General features: G+C 34.1%; 1 protein-coding gene and 1 pseudogene across 1 annotated transcript; both read left to right on the forward strand.

Annotated features, from left to right (window-relative positions):
* Nucleotides 1-3183: 3183 nt before the first annotated feature.
* Nucleotides 3184-4099, forward strand: LOC101972629 (olfactory receptor 8G50-like; annotated as a pseudogene).
* Nucleotides 4100-17287: 13188 nt separating this feature from the next.
* LOC101957490 (olfactory receptor 8G50) lies at nucleotides 17288-18226 on the forward strand. Its single transcript, XM_005339505.2, has one exon. It carries the CDS (start codon nucleotides 17294-17296, stop codon nucleotides 18224-18226), a length of 933 nt encoding a protein of 310 aa, XP_005339562.1. The 5' UTR covers nucleotides 17288-17293.
* The last annotated feature ends 610 nt before the right edge of the window (nucleotides 18227-18836 follow it).

Below are 18836 nucleotides of genomic sequence, written 5' to 3' on the forward strand. Positions count from 1 at the left end.
GAAAACAAAGGTATGAAAAAATGGTTAATGTTCTTAGCAATCACGGAAATATAAATCAAAACTAGTGATTTCATCTCATTTCAGTTAGAAGAAAAGCCATTAAGAATACAGACAATAATAAATACTGAAGAGAATATGGGGGAAAGGAAATTTTTCCATTATTAGTGGGAATATAAATTGAACAACTGCTATAGAAATCAGTATGAAGGCTCCTCAAATGACTGGGAATGGAACCACTAATGACCCAACTATACCACCCCATTATTCTGAAGAGTCAAAGTCATTATAATGTATAATGTAAATGTACTCATGTTTACAGCAGCACAATTTACCATGGTCAAATTATGGAATTAGCTTAGGTGTTTATCAGTTAATACATGGATAAAGAAGATGTAGTATCACAATGGAGTTTTACTCTGCATTAAGGAATAATTATGTCATTTGAAGGAAAATGGATGAACCGTGGGAGCATTCTGTTTAGCAATGCAAGTCAAACTCAAAAAATCAAGGGTTGTATGTTTTCTTTTATATGTGGAAACTAGAGAGGGAAAATAAATCCTGGTGGTAGATCTCATGAAAATAGGAGACCAATAGAGTAGAAAAACAGAATGGGGTCAGGGGGAGGCAGAGGAAGTTTAGGAAATGGGAAATCATATTGACCAAGTTATATTCTTGTATTGCATGGATGTAGGACTATGTAACAATGAATCCTTCTTTTATGCATAATTATAATGTACCAATTAAGATATAGAAAAAATAAAATATATAAAACATAAAATATTTTAACACCTATGAAAATCTACCAGAAAGTACACCATGCTGGGTGGAGTAGTCTATATACTATCTCTACAATTCTGTGTCCATTCCTGTGGTCTTGTCTTCAGTATCACAGCTTCCCCACCCCAAATGGCTTCCTGACTCCTCCCCGAGGATTCAAATTTTACACACATGTCAATGACAAAGACAACACCTTAATTCTCATGCATTTGTCATCAGTCCAGGTCAGGATTAGGTGCACCTTTGTTTCATGACCCTTACTGTAATGATGGGGCCACTGGTATTATTTACTATTAATGATTGATGTGGATTACACTTATAAAACTAATCAAATTCTTGAGAACAAAACTTGTGTATTGTTTTTCATTCTATTTTTAATTCTGAGGTTATATCTTTATTAATGAGCAACATTTTTCATGTGGCTATAAATTATGATATTAGGTTTTTGCCCTTTAAAATATTAAATGGTAGACTTTAGCAAAACACCAGAATAAAGGTCTGTATGCAAGAATAAATTCAAAATATTCCAGGTAAATTTAATTCTGAAAACTAACTGTAATTATTTTATCAAAATTATATAATATTTAGTGGATATTTGGTAAAAACATAATACAATTTGACTTCTCATCATTTTAGAATTAATGTACCATATATGTTTGTACCATATATGTTTTAATTGTTGCTCCATATTTCTCTTTTACTTTATAAGGAAAAATGTCCTCAATTCTCTTTTTTAGTCTTGTTAGGTATTTCTCACTGGTCATTTTCAGTATCAAATATATTTGAGCATAAAAGTTCAGTAAACATTTTAGCTTTTATTCACATTCAAATAAAAAAATTCTAAAAGCTACTGTCTTATGAATGTATCATATCAAATACAGAGAATAGAGGTCAAGTAAAACAATTTCAAGTCTTGGTTTCTTTCCCTGATTAAATAATATTCCTTTCCTTTGCAAAAAAAAAAAAAAGTCTCTTTAAACAATTCTTTCAGTGTATGTCTCAAAAGTTTCCAGAAATTTTTATTTTTAAATATCATGGCATGAAATTCAGTAGAACTCTAACAATATCTCTCACATGCTCCTTTTTCATCCATAATCAAATAAGAACATTGACAACATTAAACACCTAAGAACAAGTGTGGAACAAGACATATAAAATTGTAGATTTTCCCCAGATTTGACAACTTGAGGGATGAGGTTTCAATGGTTGATCATTATCAATGGTTGCTCCTAATTAGACTCTTATTGTCTATATACAGCATAGGAAATCATTGCATCAGCCAAATTTTGCAGAAATCCAAGTGTCCTTGGGCATGAGTTTTAGCAGAGAGCAGGATTAGTGACTCAAAAAATGCCTTTGGTCTATCATCTCTTCACACATGTAATTTTCCCTCCAGAGAAACTGAGAAGAACAAATAGGCAACATCAAACTATCTGGGAAGAAGAAGAGGTATGTTTTCATCCCACAATTTTATTTTTACATTTTGAAATCTTCTTCTATTAATCAAGTTGCACGTGGCTATTTATCTGCCTCTCCCAGTCCTCATAGTAAGAGCCACACCCCCGTGTGAACACAAATTCCCTCATCATTTCCCTGTCCCCTGCAGAATGAAATCATTGCAAATGCTTCCTTGTTTACCCTTTCAACTCAGGCATTGTAAGGGTTTTGTTCATTCATTTTGATTCTGCAAGTGGATTTTTGATTGTTCAATGCAAGTGTGTAGAAAAACAGAGTGAGTTAGTTGATCTTTTATTCTACTACTTTGCTTCACTTTTGAATTAGTTCTAACAGTTCATTTTATAGATATTTTTAGGACTTTCTATATACAATATTATGATACTTATAAATGAAGATAGTGGTTCTAATCTAAGTTTTCTTATAATTTACTTTCGTTATAATCTTTGCCAGACCTCTAGTGTGATATTGAATAAAAGCACAGAGAGTGGGTATCTTGCCTTGTTCATTATCTTAGGAAGAAAGACTTTCAGTCTTTCATAATTATGTGCAATATTTCTGTGGGATTTTTTTAAATGCTATTGTTATTTTACCATAAAGAGGTACTTTTTTTTTTTTTCACTTGAGAAGATTACATATAAAGCACGAAAACTACTTGGATAACTCAAAGTTTTCAGAACAGTTCTGTGGGACTTCAGGGACTGGATAATACTAATATAAAATATTAAAGCAGAGAGCACACATAGGAAAAGATTCATCTTATACTTATTTACATCTCACATATTCCTGTGATCATAACATCATTGACAGCTGACAATAGAGAACAAGTGAAATGGAGATTCTCTGTGTGGAAAGATTTGGATTCTATTAAGACTCCCTGGTGTGATTGGACAATACATGCTTATTTCAAAAATTTTCTCTTTTTTTCCTATTTAGAATTTTCATAATAAAATGGCAGAAGGAAATCATTCTACAGTGATTGAGTTCATCCTGGCTGGATTAAAAGACAAACCAGAGCTCCAGCTGCCCCTCTTCCTCCTCTTCTTTATAATCTATGTGCTCACAGAGTCGGGGAACCTGAGCATGATCACACTGATTGGGCCCAGCTCTCACCTGCAAACCCCCATGTACTTACCTGCTCAGCAGTATCTCCTTCATTGACCTTTGCCATTATGCTGTGATAACCCCTAAAATGCTGATGAACTTTGTGATGGAGAAAAACACATCTACCCTGAATGCATGACTCAGCTCTACTTCTAACTTATTTTTGTTATTGCAGAGTGTCACATATTGCCTGTAATGGCATATGACTGCTATATTGCCATCTGTAACCCCTTGGTTTACAATGTAACCATGTCTAATCAAATCTGTTCCTGGATGGTGGTGGGGGTGTATAGCATGGGCCTGATTGGTTCCACAGCGTACACAGCCTGCATGCTGAGAGTGCTTTTCTGTAAGAATGCTATAATAAACAATTACCTCTGTGATCTTTTTCCACTCTTGGAGCTCTCTTGCTCCAATACATTTATAAATGAGGTAGTTCTTTTGTGCTTAACTGTGTTTAATATCTTTGTCCCAACCCTGTTCATCCTCAGCTCCTACATCTTCATCATAGCCAGCATCCTGTGTATTCTCTCCACTGAGGGCAGAGCCAAAGCCTTCAACACCTGCAGCTTCCACATCTCTGCTATTGCTCTCTTCTTTGGTTCCCTGGCATTCATGTATCTGCAGCTTCAAGAACCAAGGGAAAGTATCATTTGTGTTTTATACAACGATTGTGCCCATGCTGAACCCTGTGATCTACAGCCTGAGGAATAAGGATGTCAAAGTGACTCTAAGTAAACTTCTTGAAAAGAGAAGTTTGTGAAAGAGGCTATTTTGCTTTAGGAAACATTTATAATTTGTACAGATTTAGTGAGGAAACAATTCTGAAAAAAAGAAAAAATGTCCACAAGTCAGAAATTATTGCTAGTGTTTAATTATTTGAGAAGAAAAATAAAATGCCAAGTGTAGTAAAGCCAGAATTAAAGACTGGTAGTCAGTGTAGATAGGTAATTGGGTCAGCTTGATAAAATGGAGGCCGCTTTGGGTCTGGGAAGCTGGATACCACGCCTGGGAGATGGAAATGTTAATACCTCCAAGAGCCTTTCCTCCACCTGCCCCTGCTCCAGCCTATTGCTAAGGTAACCTGTCCCAGGAAATGCCCCTCACCATAGGGAGTTGTAAATGTTGTTAATGCCTCCTGGGAGGCTTCCTGCCTGGGTCACTCCATTTGGCCCTTCCCTCTGCCCATCTGCTTCTCACCTTTTGCCATCTACCAATTGCTCAGCTCCCATTGGCATCTCCTGGGCCTATTTAGGAAGGACAGAGATAAGTGGAAAGAAGACAGAACAATGAAAGTCTAAAATGTATAATAGGGGCAGGATGCAGTTACTTCTTGGGATAACCAGGATACCAGCTATGGCCCTCTTTTCCCTTCTGGAAGAAGTCTGTTACTACTTTAAATAAAATCTGCTCTATGTGTTTGTCTCTACGTGCTTCTCTAATGTTGTACTTCAACATTCAAGGAAGCAGAACTCATCACTGATAACTGGCGGCTTCAGTAGAACTGGATTCATAGGATCAGATACATTGAGGACCACAGCCCACTGGGAAATCCCAGAGTCTATCTGTCCTGAATAATTTGTAACACCTCTAAATATTTGAAAAGTCCTTCAAAGTCCTCCACATGGTTGTTAATGTTTTATACATTTGGAAAATGTATAAATGGATCTTTATAGGCAAAACTTATTTACCTTAAAATCAAGGAATAAATGCATATGGTCATCATCCTTTGAAATTCTCAATATTTCTGTACCGGACCTTTTTAACTAATATATTGTAACATTTCTAAAATTGTGATCTAAAATAAACTGTTTTAACTATTTGGAATATATAAAATATAACCTCTAATTTTTACAAAGTGTATACAACTATGTTAAGAAATATTGAGTATACAATGTGTTATGGAATCATTCCTATTCAGAAATAACAATACAATAAAAGAAATTGACAAAAAAGACAATATTGTGTACATTTAGACATATGTCCATGCAACATTCCTTTCTTGACCATTTTTGACTATGCTACTGCCTCTATTTTTCTGACAATTCTGTGACCATTACTCTATAGCCCAAAAGTTAGTGCCTGATATTTCAAGCACTTGTGTGGATTCTCAGATAGAGAAATAACATTTTTAGCTAATGCAGTTATGTTTTATTTAACCTCAAAGAATAGTAAAAATCAAATAAGTCCTATTTAAACTCACTATTAATTAATAAAAATTACTTGTTTTGTGGATCATGTAGGAGACTTCCAACCAATAAATTTTCTTTTCTCCCTTTGCCCTATTAAGCTTCTCTTGAAACTTTTGAAAACAGCCGCCAGAAAGACTTGAGTTACTCTTCCTGAGTGGTGTTCATCCCCATCAGCTAGTCTCAATAGGTCTTGGCACCTACCAGTTGCTCAGCTCCCCTGCCTTCTCCCATGGTGGTGGCACTACCTAGATGATTTTTCTCATTCCTCTCTAGCAAAGTTTCTCAGACTTTAAGAGACCAAATATTTCTGTTTTATGTGAGAGCCACATATACGTGGTAAATCATGGTTGTGTTTTTGTATGCCTCTAAGCTTCTAAGCCTTCAAAAAACGTTGCTTTGGAGACACAAACATTGACATTTCTAAAAACAAAACAAAAACAAACAAACAAACCAGCACATTCTTCCCTGTTCCTCTCTGTTATGCTATGCCCTGAGGCAGAGAACAGTCTTCTTATTATTCTTTAACCTTACACAAGGATTTAGCCTCCTGAGATTGTATTTTTAAAGCCACCTATCTCTGCTGCAGAGGAGTTGAAATGATGTGGATGTCATTTAGATGACAATGCATCAAATTAAGACTATAGACATCTATTTTTTTAGGAAAGAACAGATATCAAGAATGATTAGCATTATGTAGTACTTTTACTGTGCCATAGATGACTCAATTTTGTCTCTCTAAAGTTTAACATTTGTATTTAAGCATTGCATCTAAGAGGAATAAGAGTGTTAAGTGTGATTAAAATGGAATGTAAACTACATATGAATAAAAATGCAATATTTTAATATCTACTAATATTCACTAAATGGTGTATGCCATGCTGGGTGGAGTAGTCTATGTAATATCTCAGAAATTCTGTGTTCATTCCTATGGGCTTATTTTCATTCTCAGAGCTCACCACTTAGAAGGGACTTTCTGGCTCAATTCTCTTCTCTTTCTTTTTCTGGTTGGTTTGGCTAAGTGCTTATAAATCTTGTTTATCTTTTCAAATAAGTAAATCTTTGTCACATTAGTCTTTTGTATTTTTTTATTCTCAGTTTCATTAATTTTGACTCTGATCTTAATTATTTTCTGTCTTCTACTAATTTTGGAATTAGTTTGTTCTTATTTTTATAGGCTTTGAGGTCTGATATTAGATTATTTGGAATCTTTCTGTATTTTTAATGTAGAAACTCAGTGCTATAAACTTTACTCTTAGAATGCTTTCATACCATCCCAGAGATTTTAACATGTTGTATCTCAATTGTCATTTGTAGCTAAGAATTTTTTCTCCTCTAATTTCTTATATGATCCATTTCATATTTAAAAATGTATTATTTTATCTGTAGGTATTAAAATGTTTTCTATTTTATCTATTTATTGAGTTATATTTTTATTACACTATGATCTGATAATATGAAAGGGATTGTCTGCATATAGTTAAATTGCTAAGATTTGTTTTGCCCTAAATAATTATTTTTAAGAGAAATTTCTGTGTGACTATAAGAGAAAAGTGAATTCAGTTTTCTGATGGATGAAATATTCTACAGATGTCTGTTACATTCATTTGATTAACAGTGTTTTTGTTTTTATTTTGTTTTAGTTTTGAAGACTCTTTACTTAATTTTTGTCTGGGTGACCTAACTAATGGTGAGAGAAGGATGCTGAAATCACCCAATATTATTGTATTGTCATCTATTTGATTCTTTATATTGAGAAGGCTTATGTTTGTAGGTCTACATATGTTTGGGGCAAAAATATTTATAATTATTGTATCTTGTTGTTGGATGATTCCATTAATCAGAATGAAATAACTTTTTTGTCTCTTCTGATTGATTTTGTCTTAAAGTCTACTTTATCTCATATAAGAATAACTACCCTGTTTTTTTTTCCTTTTCCATTTAGTTGGTATATCCTTTCATTTTTAGTTTGTTGATATATTTGCCTATAAGTTGATTCTCTTGCAAAGAACATAAGGTTGGGTTTTGTTTTGTAATCCAATTTGCCAATCTATTTCTTATTATTGTCGAGTTTAGATCTTTTCAATGTAATTAAAGAAAAAATATTTTTTATTTCCATCTGTTTTCATTTATTTAATACTTAATACAGTCTTGATTCTGTTTAATTGACTACTTTTCTAGTGAAATTCATCCCTCTGCTGGTTTTCATTTCTCTGCATGAAATACTTCATTGAGTAGGTTTTATATTGTAGGCTTAGTGGTCATGAATTCTTTTAGCTTCTGCTTGTCATGGAAGACTTTTATTTTCAATTCTAAAGGATAATTTTTCTGGATATAGTAATTTTATTTGGCACCCATTTTCTCAGGATTGTAATATATAATTCCAAGTCCTGGCATCTAGGATATGGTTTTAGAAATTAGTTGAAATTCATAATGACTTATCTCAAAATATGACTTACCATTTTTTCTTGTGGCTTTTAAAATTTTATCTTTATTCTGTATATTAGGAATTTTATTTATAATATGTCTTGCAGATGATCTTTTTGATCTTACTGTTTGGCATTCTAAATGGATTTTTTAATTTGAATATCTATATCAATTCTGAGGTTTGGAAATTTTTCTGATACTGGTTCATTGAAATGATTATGCATTCCTTTATTTGTTTTATGTTGTCTTCATATACTCCAATAATTTTTATGCTTATTCTGTTAATATTAGCACAGATTTTTTGAATATTGTGATCATTTTTTTTTGTTTTGTGTTTTGAGAAAAATAAAAAAGTTTTATTACTTTGATGGAAAATGAGAAACACGGGGGACTCTTGTCCCAGAGACTGTGATTCTCCCTATCAGCAGGAATACTGTTTTTTTTTAAAGGGATGATTCAAAGTCTACATTCCACATTTTTTTGTTGTTGTTGAAGTAATTTCACTTATTAGTTTGGGAGATAGTCATTTCTGAGATCTTCTGGTACCATTTCCAAAGTCTGGATTACTTATTCTTATGGTGGGTGTATACTCAAGGACAGATAAATCTGCCTGAGGTGGGGAAAAAAGATAATCCTATTTTCCCTGAGAGAGAGGGAGAGAGATTAGAGAGGAGCAGAGAGAGAGGAAGAGGAAAAAAAGTGTCCATTTTGAAAATAAATTGCAATAGCAGTGCAGCAAGGGGATATTCAAAGCATAAAGTGGACCACTGTTACATTTCCCCACTGTCAATTTCTACATTCCATTAATATGGAAATACGGGTGACAACATCTTCAAGACATTTTTGCTGAAAGAAGGTGAAGTTGGTGGAAGTAACCCAAAGTTCTTGTTCTCTATCTAGTGTGGTGTGGATAGTTAAGGGTATTCAGCATCAGGGCAGTTCAGAAGTTCATAGTGGCAGATGGCAGGTGACTAGACAAGACATATATAGTGCAGGGATCATGCTAAGACAACAAACAAAATAGCATAATATTACTTTTTTGTAAACAATTAGCAAAAAGCAATTAGTATCTCAACCAGTCTCTGAAAACCATAACAGTAATTCAATCATATCAGTGGAAGAAAGATAAAATTTATCAATGTAGGAGGTTAGTAAGATTTGTAGGTCTATGAGATCAGGCTCAGATTAAATCAGGAGAAACTTGCAACTCTAGAGTCCTTTGTGGTCATTAATATTAGGCACTCCCACACAAGAACCCAGCCTCTACAACATCCAGTTTTACTGACTTTTGGTGGGGCTGACACAAGTGTCCATCTTAAATTACATCAAAACAACACTGTTTTTCCTTTAGATGTCCATGTAGGATTGTGCTTAGGCTCTACTCTCCTTCCAGGTGTTTAAGACAATTTGGTCAAAACTGACTTTGTTTTTATCTATTCTTCTGTGTGTGTGTGTGTGTGTGTGTGTGTGTGTGTGTGTATTTTCAATTCGCAATTTTATTAGTTTTGTCTCTGATCTTAATTATTTCATGTTTTATCCTGATTTTTAAATTTTTTAAATTTGTTTTAATTAACTATACATGATAGTAGAATATATTTATGCACTTTGATATATCATACATAGATGGGATACATTTTCTCATTTTTCTGAGTGTACATGTTGCAGAATCATATTGGTCATGCAGTTACATATATACACACAATAATGATGTCTGTTTCATTGTACTATCTTTTCTATCTGCACATCCCCCCATCCCCTACCATCACTTCCCTTTACCTAATCTAAGGTAATGCTATTTTTTCCTAGTGCCCCTTCCTTGTTGTGATTTAGCATCCACATATTAGAGAAAACAATCAGTCTTTGGTTTTGTGAGTTTGGCTTATTTCTCTTAGCATGATATTCCAACCATTTACTGGCAAATGCCATAATTTCATTCTTCTTTAAAGCTGAGTAATATTCCATTGATTACATATACCACATTTTCTTTACCCATTCATCTATTGAATAACACCAAGGTTGGTTCCATAGTCTAGCTACTGTGAATTGAGCTGTTAAAAACATTGATGTGGCTGTGTCACTATAGTATGCTGATATTAAGTCCTTTGGATATAAACCAAGGAGTAGGATAGCTTGGTAAAATGGTGGTTTCATTCTGAGTTTTCTGAGGAATCTCCATACTGTTTCCATAGTGGTTACACAAATTTGCAGTCCCACCAGCAATGTAAGAGTGTACCTTTTCCCCCACATCCTCACCAACATTTATTGTTGCCTATATTCTTAATGATTGACATTTTGAAAGGGGAGAGATGAAATCTTACAGTAGTTTTGATTTGCATTTCTCTAAATTACTAAAGATGAGGTTCCCCAGAAATCACTCTTGAGGATGTGTTTGAAGGCTCTTGGCTCCTTTAGCATTTCTCTATGAGTGGGTAGATGGGTCACTGACCATACATGGCTTCTCTCAGAAGCATAAGGGATATTTCCCTCTCAGATGACCCTCCTCTTTGCAGAATGTGAACTATTTGGCTTCCTGTACTCTAGGGTCTTCTCTATCTTCCTGATTGGCAGATAAGATCATGATCTCTTAATACATTTTCTTCATTGTCAACTTTGTTTTCATAATTATATCTGTGTCTTCAATGCCTAAGAATCTGCCTTCTATGTGATGTAATCTATTGATTTTTTTCACATAATTTTTATTTGATTTTTTATTTACGGAATTTCTGGGTTTTTTTCCCCAGAATCTATATATCTTTATAGACATGATGTTTTACTATCTCTATTTTCTCTCTACATTCATCCCTTACATTGTGTTTTAGCTCATTGAACATTTTAACTATGAACTTCCTAAATTCTTTTTCCAACATTTCCTCCATTGATTTCTCCAATCAGTTGCTGTAGTATTCTGGGCCTTTAGGGTGATTTGTTCCTTTGATTTTTCACATCACTTATATGTTTACTCATCTGCTGGGATGATTATCACTCTTACTTTTATGTTTCTGCTTGACATACAAGAGATACAAAAAAAGCAAGGGAACAAATTATTCCAGGCATCTGAAAAAATTTCAGTGACTGATTCAATTGACACTACAATGATTTTCATTTTTTACGAGCCAAGAGCTGGAAAATCTTCAGGTACTGATTCTCCCACTGAATGTGAGTCCTCTGCTGTACCTACTATCAGCACCATTTTGAGAGAAAACATTAACCCCTATTTACTACAATAATTTCCAGACTGAAGCCATGTACTAATTAACCTTAGGAAAAGCAAACTTTGTGGAAAATGTTTTCCACAGTTCCTCCTTAATTCAGGAATAAATGTGTGACAATGTTCTGGACTAAGAAATTAATTACTAAAGATAGTAAATTTACTCTTACATTATTTAGGGGCTGAAAGTGATAAGAGAGAAAATCTGGGCAAAGGAAAAGAAAACATTGAAAAAAGATAATACAAACCAAGGTAAAAACAAGAAGATGACCAGAGGAGATTTGAGAAAGTAGCAGGTAATGAAAGAGGGAATAGAGTGGATAAGAGGAGTAAGTGTAAACATGAGATAGGAAATCAAAGATAAAATTATTTCAGTTAAAGATTTTAAACTACTAAAATATATTGAAGGTATAATATTAGATACAAAGGGAACAGCTTTCAATTCAAAATAAATAGGAGAGCTATTTATAATAATTCCTGACAAGGTAGAGAAAATTCTTATTGGTTCTTTCCCTTTGAATTTCATCAATTGAAACCTTTAGAAGATACCCATCACTGTTCAGCCTAGAATTCATCTAGAGGTGCTGGGGCACGGGAGCTAATTTCCCTGGTTGCTGTGGATTTCTCTCCACCTGTTTCTTGTTTGTCAGTGCCGGGTCCTGAGGCTACATGCTCACAGGGTGCTCTGCTGCATTCGGTGATTGTTTTAATTGGGTGCAGGCTCAGGGTTGTTGCACTGGCTACTGAAGGATGCTGTGCACCTGGTCCCCTACACAGGAACTTTTTAAATGTGGCACAAAACCTAGTGGCTGTCTGGAAGAATAGGACTTGTGATTTCAGGTTCTCTGTGGTTAGTTTGTGGTTCAGAAGCCTCCCCTCCCTGACTGATGTAGATTGCCAGGGTACTGTCACTATGACTGGGATGTGTAGTTCATTGACCTACCTTATCTGAGTTCCTGTTGCACAGAGTTGTGAATTGTTGGTGCTGACTACCCTTCACTGAATCTTTGTTTTTGTTTTGTGTTGCTATCTAAGCACTTGTTTACAACTGCAAGGCCTATGGTTGTAGGTTCTCTGTGGGCCATCTATAGTTAAGAAGTCTCCGATCAGGCTTGTATAGCTAAAACCAGGGTTTTAGCCATCACCATGATGGGTGCAGGATGTCAGTTTGCCCATCTTTGCCTGAGCTCCTGTGGAAACGCTCTGATCAGCTGTTCTTTTATTACTTCCTTTCTGGGCTGGGAGGTGGGGGCAAGGTGTGCAAGGGTTGCTGCCTAGATCCACTCTGCCATCTTCAGTGGAGGGAGAAAGAATGTGGTTACATTCTCTTGCCTCTTCAAATTTTAGAGCTCTTTCCTTTGCTCCAGAAATGTGGCTAGATGATGGAGAGTCAGCAAGATCCAGGAAGTCCAGGTTTCTGCCTTTCTATAACATCAAATCACTCTATACATTCCACTTAGCAGGGCCCAGGAATTTACATTTCTCTTGAATGAAGTCCTTAATCATTTCCCTGAAAGTCAATAGTTCTATTTCCTGGCTTCCAGGGTGCTCAGCATTCTCCTTATGAATCTTCAAGTGCCTGTGTAGCAGAGAAACATGTGCCTGCTAGCACAGAAGAGCCTAGAAATAAATCCAAAGAATCTATTGCTATTTTTATCTCAAAATTCATGCATTATATAATAAATGGTAAAAATATTAAATGTAATTCTGCACCCAAATGAGTAATTTATTGTAAAAATAATTTTTATATCATATGTTGTCATTGTTTTCATAATTTTTCTTTCATTTATAGTTGGGAAAATTTTGATCATTCTTTTTAGTCAGAAAGTCCACCTGAGACATCAGCAATATCTAAAAATTTTAAGATTATATCTTAGTGCAACGGTTCTATTCATCCTCCAAGTTACACTACCCCTAAAATCACTGGTTTATGAATATGCATATTATCTGAATGTATATATTAGTGATCAGAAATATTAAATCTTTCAAATTTATAGACCTTGGTGGCATTTCCTGCTCCTTTATTTTTCCATAGTATAATAAAATCTTTTCCTTTAGTGCATATCTCAAATTTTTTACAAAATTTTAATTTTTATGTGTCTTGTCATGAAACTCACTGAGCTCTAACAATATCAATTACCTCCTTCTTGTTAATTCATAATCAAACAAGAATAATGAATTGCACAAGTGTGATGATATTAAACACTTGAGAATCAATTTGGAAAAAGGATATTCTACTTGTTGATATTCCCCAGAGTAGACTTGTGTGATGAAATTCCAGGGGGAGGTCATTATAATTGCTTACTTCTTATACTCTGATGACCTATATCCAGTATGCAAAAAATCATTGCATCAGCCAATTTTTGCAGAGAATTTGGGCATCAACTTCATCAGAGATCAGGGTCAGTGACTCAAAGAATACCTTAGGTCTATCACATCTTCTTACCATCAAAGTCATTTTTTTCTTCTAGAGTAACTAAGAAGAAGAAAAAGAAAAATACTGAACTCTCCATGAGGAAAGAGGGGTAAGTCTTAATCCAAGACCTTGAGTTTTAAAATATTCGGCTGAAGTCTGTCTCTCAGACTTAATAGAAATGTGAATGGTTGTTTTATGTTCCTCCCTGTCCTCATTGTAAGAGTTAAACCTTCTGGTAAGCATAGATTCCCTTATCATTTTCCAGTATCCTGCAGTATTAAATCATGTCAAATGCTTCTTTGTTTACTCATTTCAATCCAGGCAGTGTGAAAGTTTTACTCATTCATTTGGATTTTATATAAACTTATCTGTAAACTTCTTGCAATAGTGATATTATTTATCACATCTTGATTGAGACTTGCTCAGTGCAAGGCACTGTATCAGCCCTGTAAATAAAGCTACAATTAAGTGTAGAAGAAAAGATATTCTGGAATTAGTATATGCTACATAGAGGCAAAAGTAACATGCCCATAGGCACACAAAATTTGTTCTTATTTACTGTGATGTCACTATTAAAGGTACTAAGTAAACTTTAACTATTATATGGGGTTACACAGGATAATATGATAGAGAAAAAGATAAAGAAAAGGAATTATGAGTTAAGACTGAAGACCTACCAAAGGCCCTTTCAGGTAATAGTAATATCTTGATACTTACCTGGACATAGAAGAAAAGCTATCATTTTTTTAATCTACAGAAGCCTTCACTGACCCCCATTCTGTTATAGAACTATAATAACTGTATCCTATAGCTCCTACACAAAGTATTTGCCACAGTGTCTAGTGGGCCTCAGTGTCCCCTTTTAGGTTTTAGTATTCTGAAGATAAAAAGGTTTCTATATAATTCACCCCAATACACAAACACCCACAGCAAATTTTTGCTGAGAAGTATTAAATTTGTTTTAATATCAGTCCACAATCACAGCCTAGAGATATCTTTTTAAAAAATATTTATTCTTTAGTTTTAGTTTTGTTTTAGATGAACATAATATCTTTATTTTACTTTTATGTGGTGCTGGGGATCGAACCCATTGCCTCACACATGCTAGACAAGCACTCTACCGCTGAGCCACAACCCCAGCCTTCTAGAGATACCTTCTTGAAGTATTCTCACCATATACATGTTCATTATTATGAATTCTTAATAATTTACTTGTGGCTTCATTCAAGTTTTTGATAAAAGTTTTTCTTAAAGACAAGGTTAAATATAGTCCTATGGAGTAATAAATCAAGATTTCTGATTTGCAGTTAATCTTTAGATATTTTCTGAGTTCACAAAACTATGAGGTATTGTCCTCTATTTTCAACTTTACCACATAAGATCACATATGTGCCATGTCCATAAGACTATTACAAGAGATTTATCAAATAGTATACAAAAGTACGGATATCCCAGGGCTATTCATTTAGTCTATTCATATGGTTAAGTTGTAAGAATTTACTTTATGTATGTTACATGAAATTGACTTTTCCAATTCTTTGTTTTTTCTTCTTGCTTTTTAGGTTGTGTTCTTTAAGGAAAAAAAATTCATGTCCAATTTTTCTATGTTAGCCTCCAGAACAGTATGTTATCTAGGAAACAATAATCAAATCCAAGGTCACAAAGACTTAGACTTGTGATTTTTTTCTAATTGCTATAGTGTCTAACATTTAGTTCTATGATCCAGTTTGATTATGTGAGATTCAAATTAATTTTTTACATGTAACTATGAAATTGTGCCTAAATCCTATGTTTAAAAACTTATTTTTCCATTTTTTATTCCTATGAAGCACAACAGTCCAATTTATCACAGATGTAAGTTTATTTCTGAATTTTCAATTTTATTTAATTGATATGCATGTCTATACTTACAACAATACAGCACAGTCTTACTGTAACTTTGTTCTAAGTATTATAATGGGTAAATGTGAGCCTTCAAACTTTATTATTATTTTTATTAATTTTTATTGGTGAATTATAACTATACACAATAGTGGAATTCACTGAGATAAATATTAATATATACACATTGCATAATTTAGTCTGTTTCATTCCTAGTATCTCCCATGTCCCGCCTCTCCTCACTCACTCCCTCAATTACCTTCAATTACTCTATTCTATGTTCTTTTATTTTCACTACTTCCCTTTTCTTTCTTCTTATCCCTCTGGTTTCCACGTTAGAGAAAAAATTCACTTCATGCATCTGACTTACCTCACTTTCTATGATATTCTCCAGTTACACCCATTTTTCTACTAGTGACATAATTTATTTCTTTATGCAGACAAAAACTTTAAAATTCTATTAAATATACATAAGCTCTATTAAATTTTCTTTACTAAATCGTCTGTTGACAAACATCTAGGTTGGTTTATTTATGTAGCCATTGTCACTTGCACTGTTATGAACATGTGTTTGCATATATCACTGTAATATGTGGACTTTAACTCTTCTGGATAAATGGGCCATTTGGTGGTTTCACTGCTACTCTTTTGAACCTTCATATGAATCCCCATAATACTTGTACTAATTAACAGTCTCATATTTACAGCATTTAATTTTTTTACATTATTAATGATTGGCATTTTAACTGGTGTGAGACAAGACCTCAGTGTAGATTTGATTTGCATTTCAGTGATTGCCAAAGATGTTAAATTTTTGCATAATTTTTTTACCCATATATATTTTTTTAAGAAAAGGGAAATGTAACTCTATTTTTCTATTTCATATTTGCTTTAGTTTCCTGAGTTCCTTGTATTGTCATAGAAATTTTATGATAAACCTTTCAAGATCTGAAAATAACAGAGCTCGGATTTTGATAGGAAATACACTGATTTTTGCAGAAAAATTTTGAGAAATTTCACTTTTTGAGAAAGTTTCTTCTTCATTTCATGAAGATAAAATGTCTTTTCATATATTTGTCTTTAATTCCATTTATAATGCTTCTAATTTTAAATGAAGGCCTTGAATTGGTCTTTTTAATCTATTCCAAAGTATTTTATTATTTTCCATGGTATTGTAAATAATTTTTTATTGTTCACAGCAAGTTTATAGGAATAAAATTCTGTTGGACTTCTTGTCTAAAATCATGCTTAAATTTTAATTACTGCTAATACAACTTTTTACAACTTTTTACAGGCCTTTCCATAATGAAGATTATATCATTAATAGAAGTAATGTTACTTCTCTTTTTCCAATGCAGATATCTTTTAATTTCATGTACTAGGCTTATTGCCCTAGCAACACCACTTAGTATAATGTAGAAAAACAGTGCAGAGAATAGATATCTTGTTTTGTTTAATAATGTTTAGGATACAGTTTTTCATACATTTGCAATTAAGGGCAGTATTACCTGAGGACATTTGTGTAGGTACTTTATTATTTTTACTTTATTAGTTATTTTGTTAGTTATAAGAACAGTTTTGTGAGAGATAAAGGACTAGGTACTATTAATAACAAATCATAAAGCACAAAACAAAATATGGATAGTTCTATTTGATGCTCATTTAGAATTCACACATTACTGGTATCCCAAGGTCTTTGATGACACAGATGAAGTACTGGTAGAAAAACGAGGGACATGGCTGAAAAAACTTGACCTCTGTTTCAAAATTCATTGTGCAACAGATTAATAATATATTACAAAAAATATATTTTCTTTTTAGAATTCCCAGAAGAAAATGGCAGAAGGAAATCATTCTACAGTGACTGAGTTCATCCTTGCTGGATTAACAGACAAACCAGAACTCCAGCTGCCCCTCTTCCTCTTCTTCCTAGGAATCTATGTGCTCACAGTAGTGGGGAACCTGGGCATGATCACACTGATTGTGCTCAGCTCTTACCTTCACACACCCATGTACTATCTCCTCAGCAGTCTCTCCTTCATTGACCTCTGTCAATCCACTGTGATCACGCCCAAAATGCTGGTGAACTTTGTGACAGAGAAAAACACCATCTCCTATGCTGAATGCATGACTCAGCTCTACTTCTTTGCAGCTCTTGCAATTGCAGAGTGTCACATGTTGGCTGCAATGGCATATGACCGTTATGTTGCCATTTGTAACCCCTTGCTTTACAATGTAACCATGTCTAATCAAGTATGCTCCTGGATTGTGTTTGAGGTATATACCATGGGCTTGATTGGTGCAACAGTTCATATAGCCTGTATTCATAGCATGCTTTTCTGTGAAGCTATGATAAATCATTATGCTTGTGATCTTTATCCTCTACTGGAGCTCTCCTGCTCCAGTACTTTCATAAATGAGATAGTAGGTCTGTGCATCAGTGCATTTAATATATTTTTTCCAACCCTGATAATCCTTAGCTCCTACATCTTCATCATAGCCAGCATCCTGCGCATTCGCTCCACTGAAGGCAGAGCCAAAACCTTCAGCACCTGCAGCTCCCACATCTCTGCTGTTGCTCTTTTCTTCGGTTCTGGTGCATTCACGTACCTCCAGCCATCCTCAGTCAATTCTATGGACCAAGGGAAAGTGTCTTCTGTGTTTTATACAACTGTTGTGCCCATGCTGAACCCTGTGATCTATAGCCTGAGGAATAAGGATGTCAAAGTGGCCCTGCGTAAGTTCCTTGGAAAAAGAAACTTCCTGTAAAAAAAAAAAATGCTTTAGAAAAAATTTACAATTCCTTGCTGTTTGATAATGAAATGATCCAGAGATAGCAATGAATATTCACAAGAAATAGGATTAGTGAGAGTTCTTGATTGTTTGGAAGAATGGTACCAAGGTTAAATTAGAATCCCAGTAGACTCATGAAGGACAGTGTTCCTCCTGGAGGCCCCAGAGTCTACCTACCCCCAAATAATCTGAATTACTTCTAAATATTCTTAAGAATCTTCAAATCCCTCCAGAGGCTTGATAATGCTTTATACATCTGTAATATGGCTCTTGTCAGGCAATATTCATTTAGTTTCACTCAGAGAATAGATAGGTTTGGTCATATCCTTTGATATTGTCAATAATTTGTGTACCTGGCCATTTTAATTAAGAGTGTTGACAAATATTTCTGAAAGTATGAACTCTAAAATAAATAAATTAATCTATTTGGAATAAAAAATATGATCCATAATTCTTACCAGTGTGTAGAACTAGGTCAGGGTATCTGAGTCCGATGGTGGGTAATAAGATACTGCTGACCCAGAAGGAAACAGAAATGTCATGGAAGAGGTTGCCAGTGATAAACAAAGCTTAATATTGTATGTGA

The sequence above is a fragment of the Ictidomys tridecemlineatus genome, chromosome 4 (assembly GCF_052094955.1).
Source record: "Ictidomys tridecemlineatus isolate mIctTri1 chromosome 4, mIctTri1.hap1, whole genome shotgun sequence".
NCBI lineage: Eukaryota > Metazoa > Chordata > Mammalia > Rodentia > Sciuridae > Ictidomys > Ictidomys tridecemlineatus.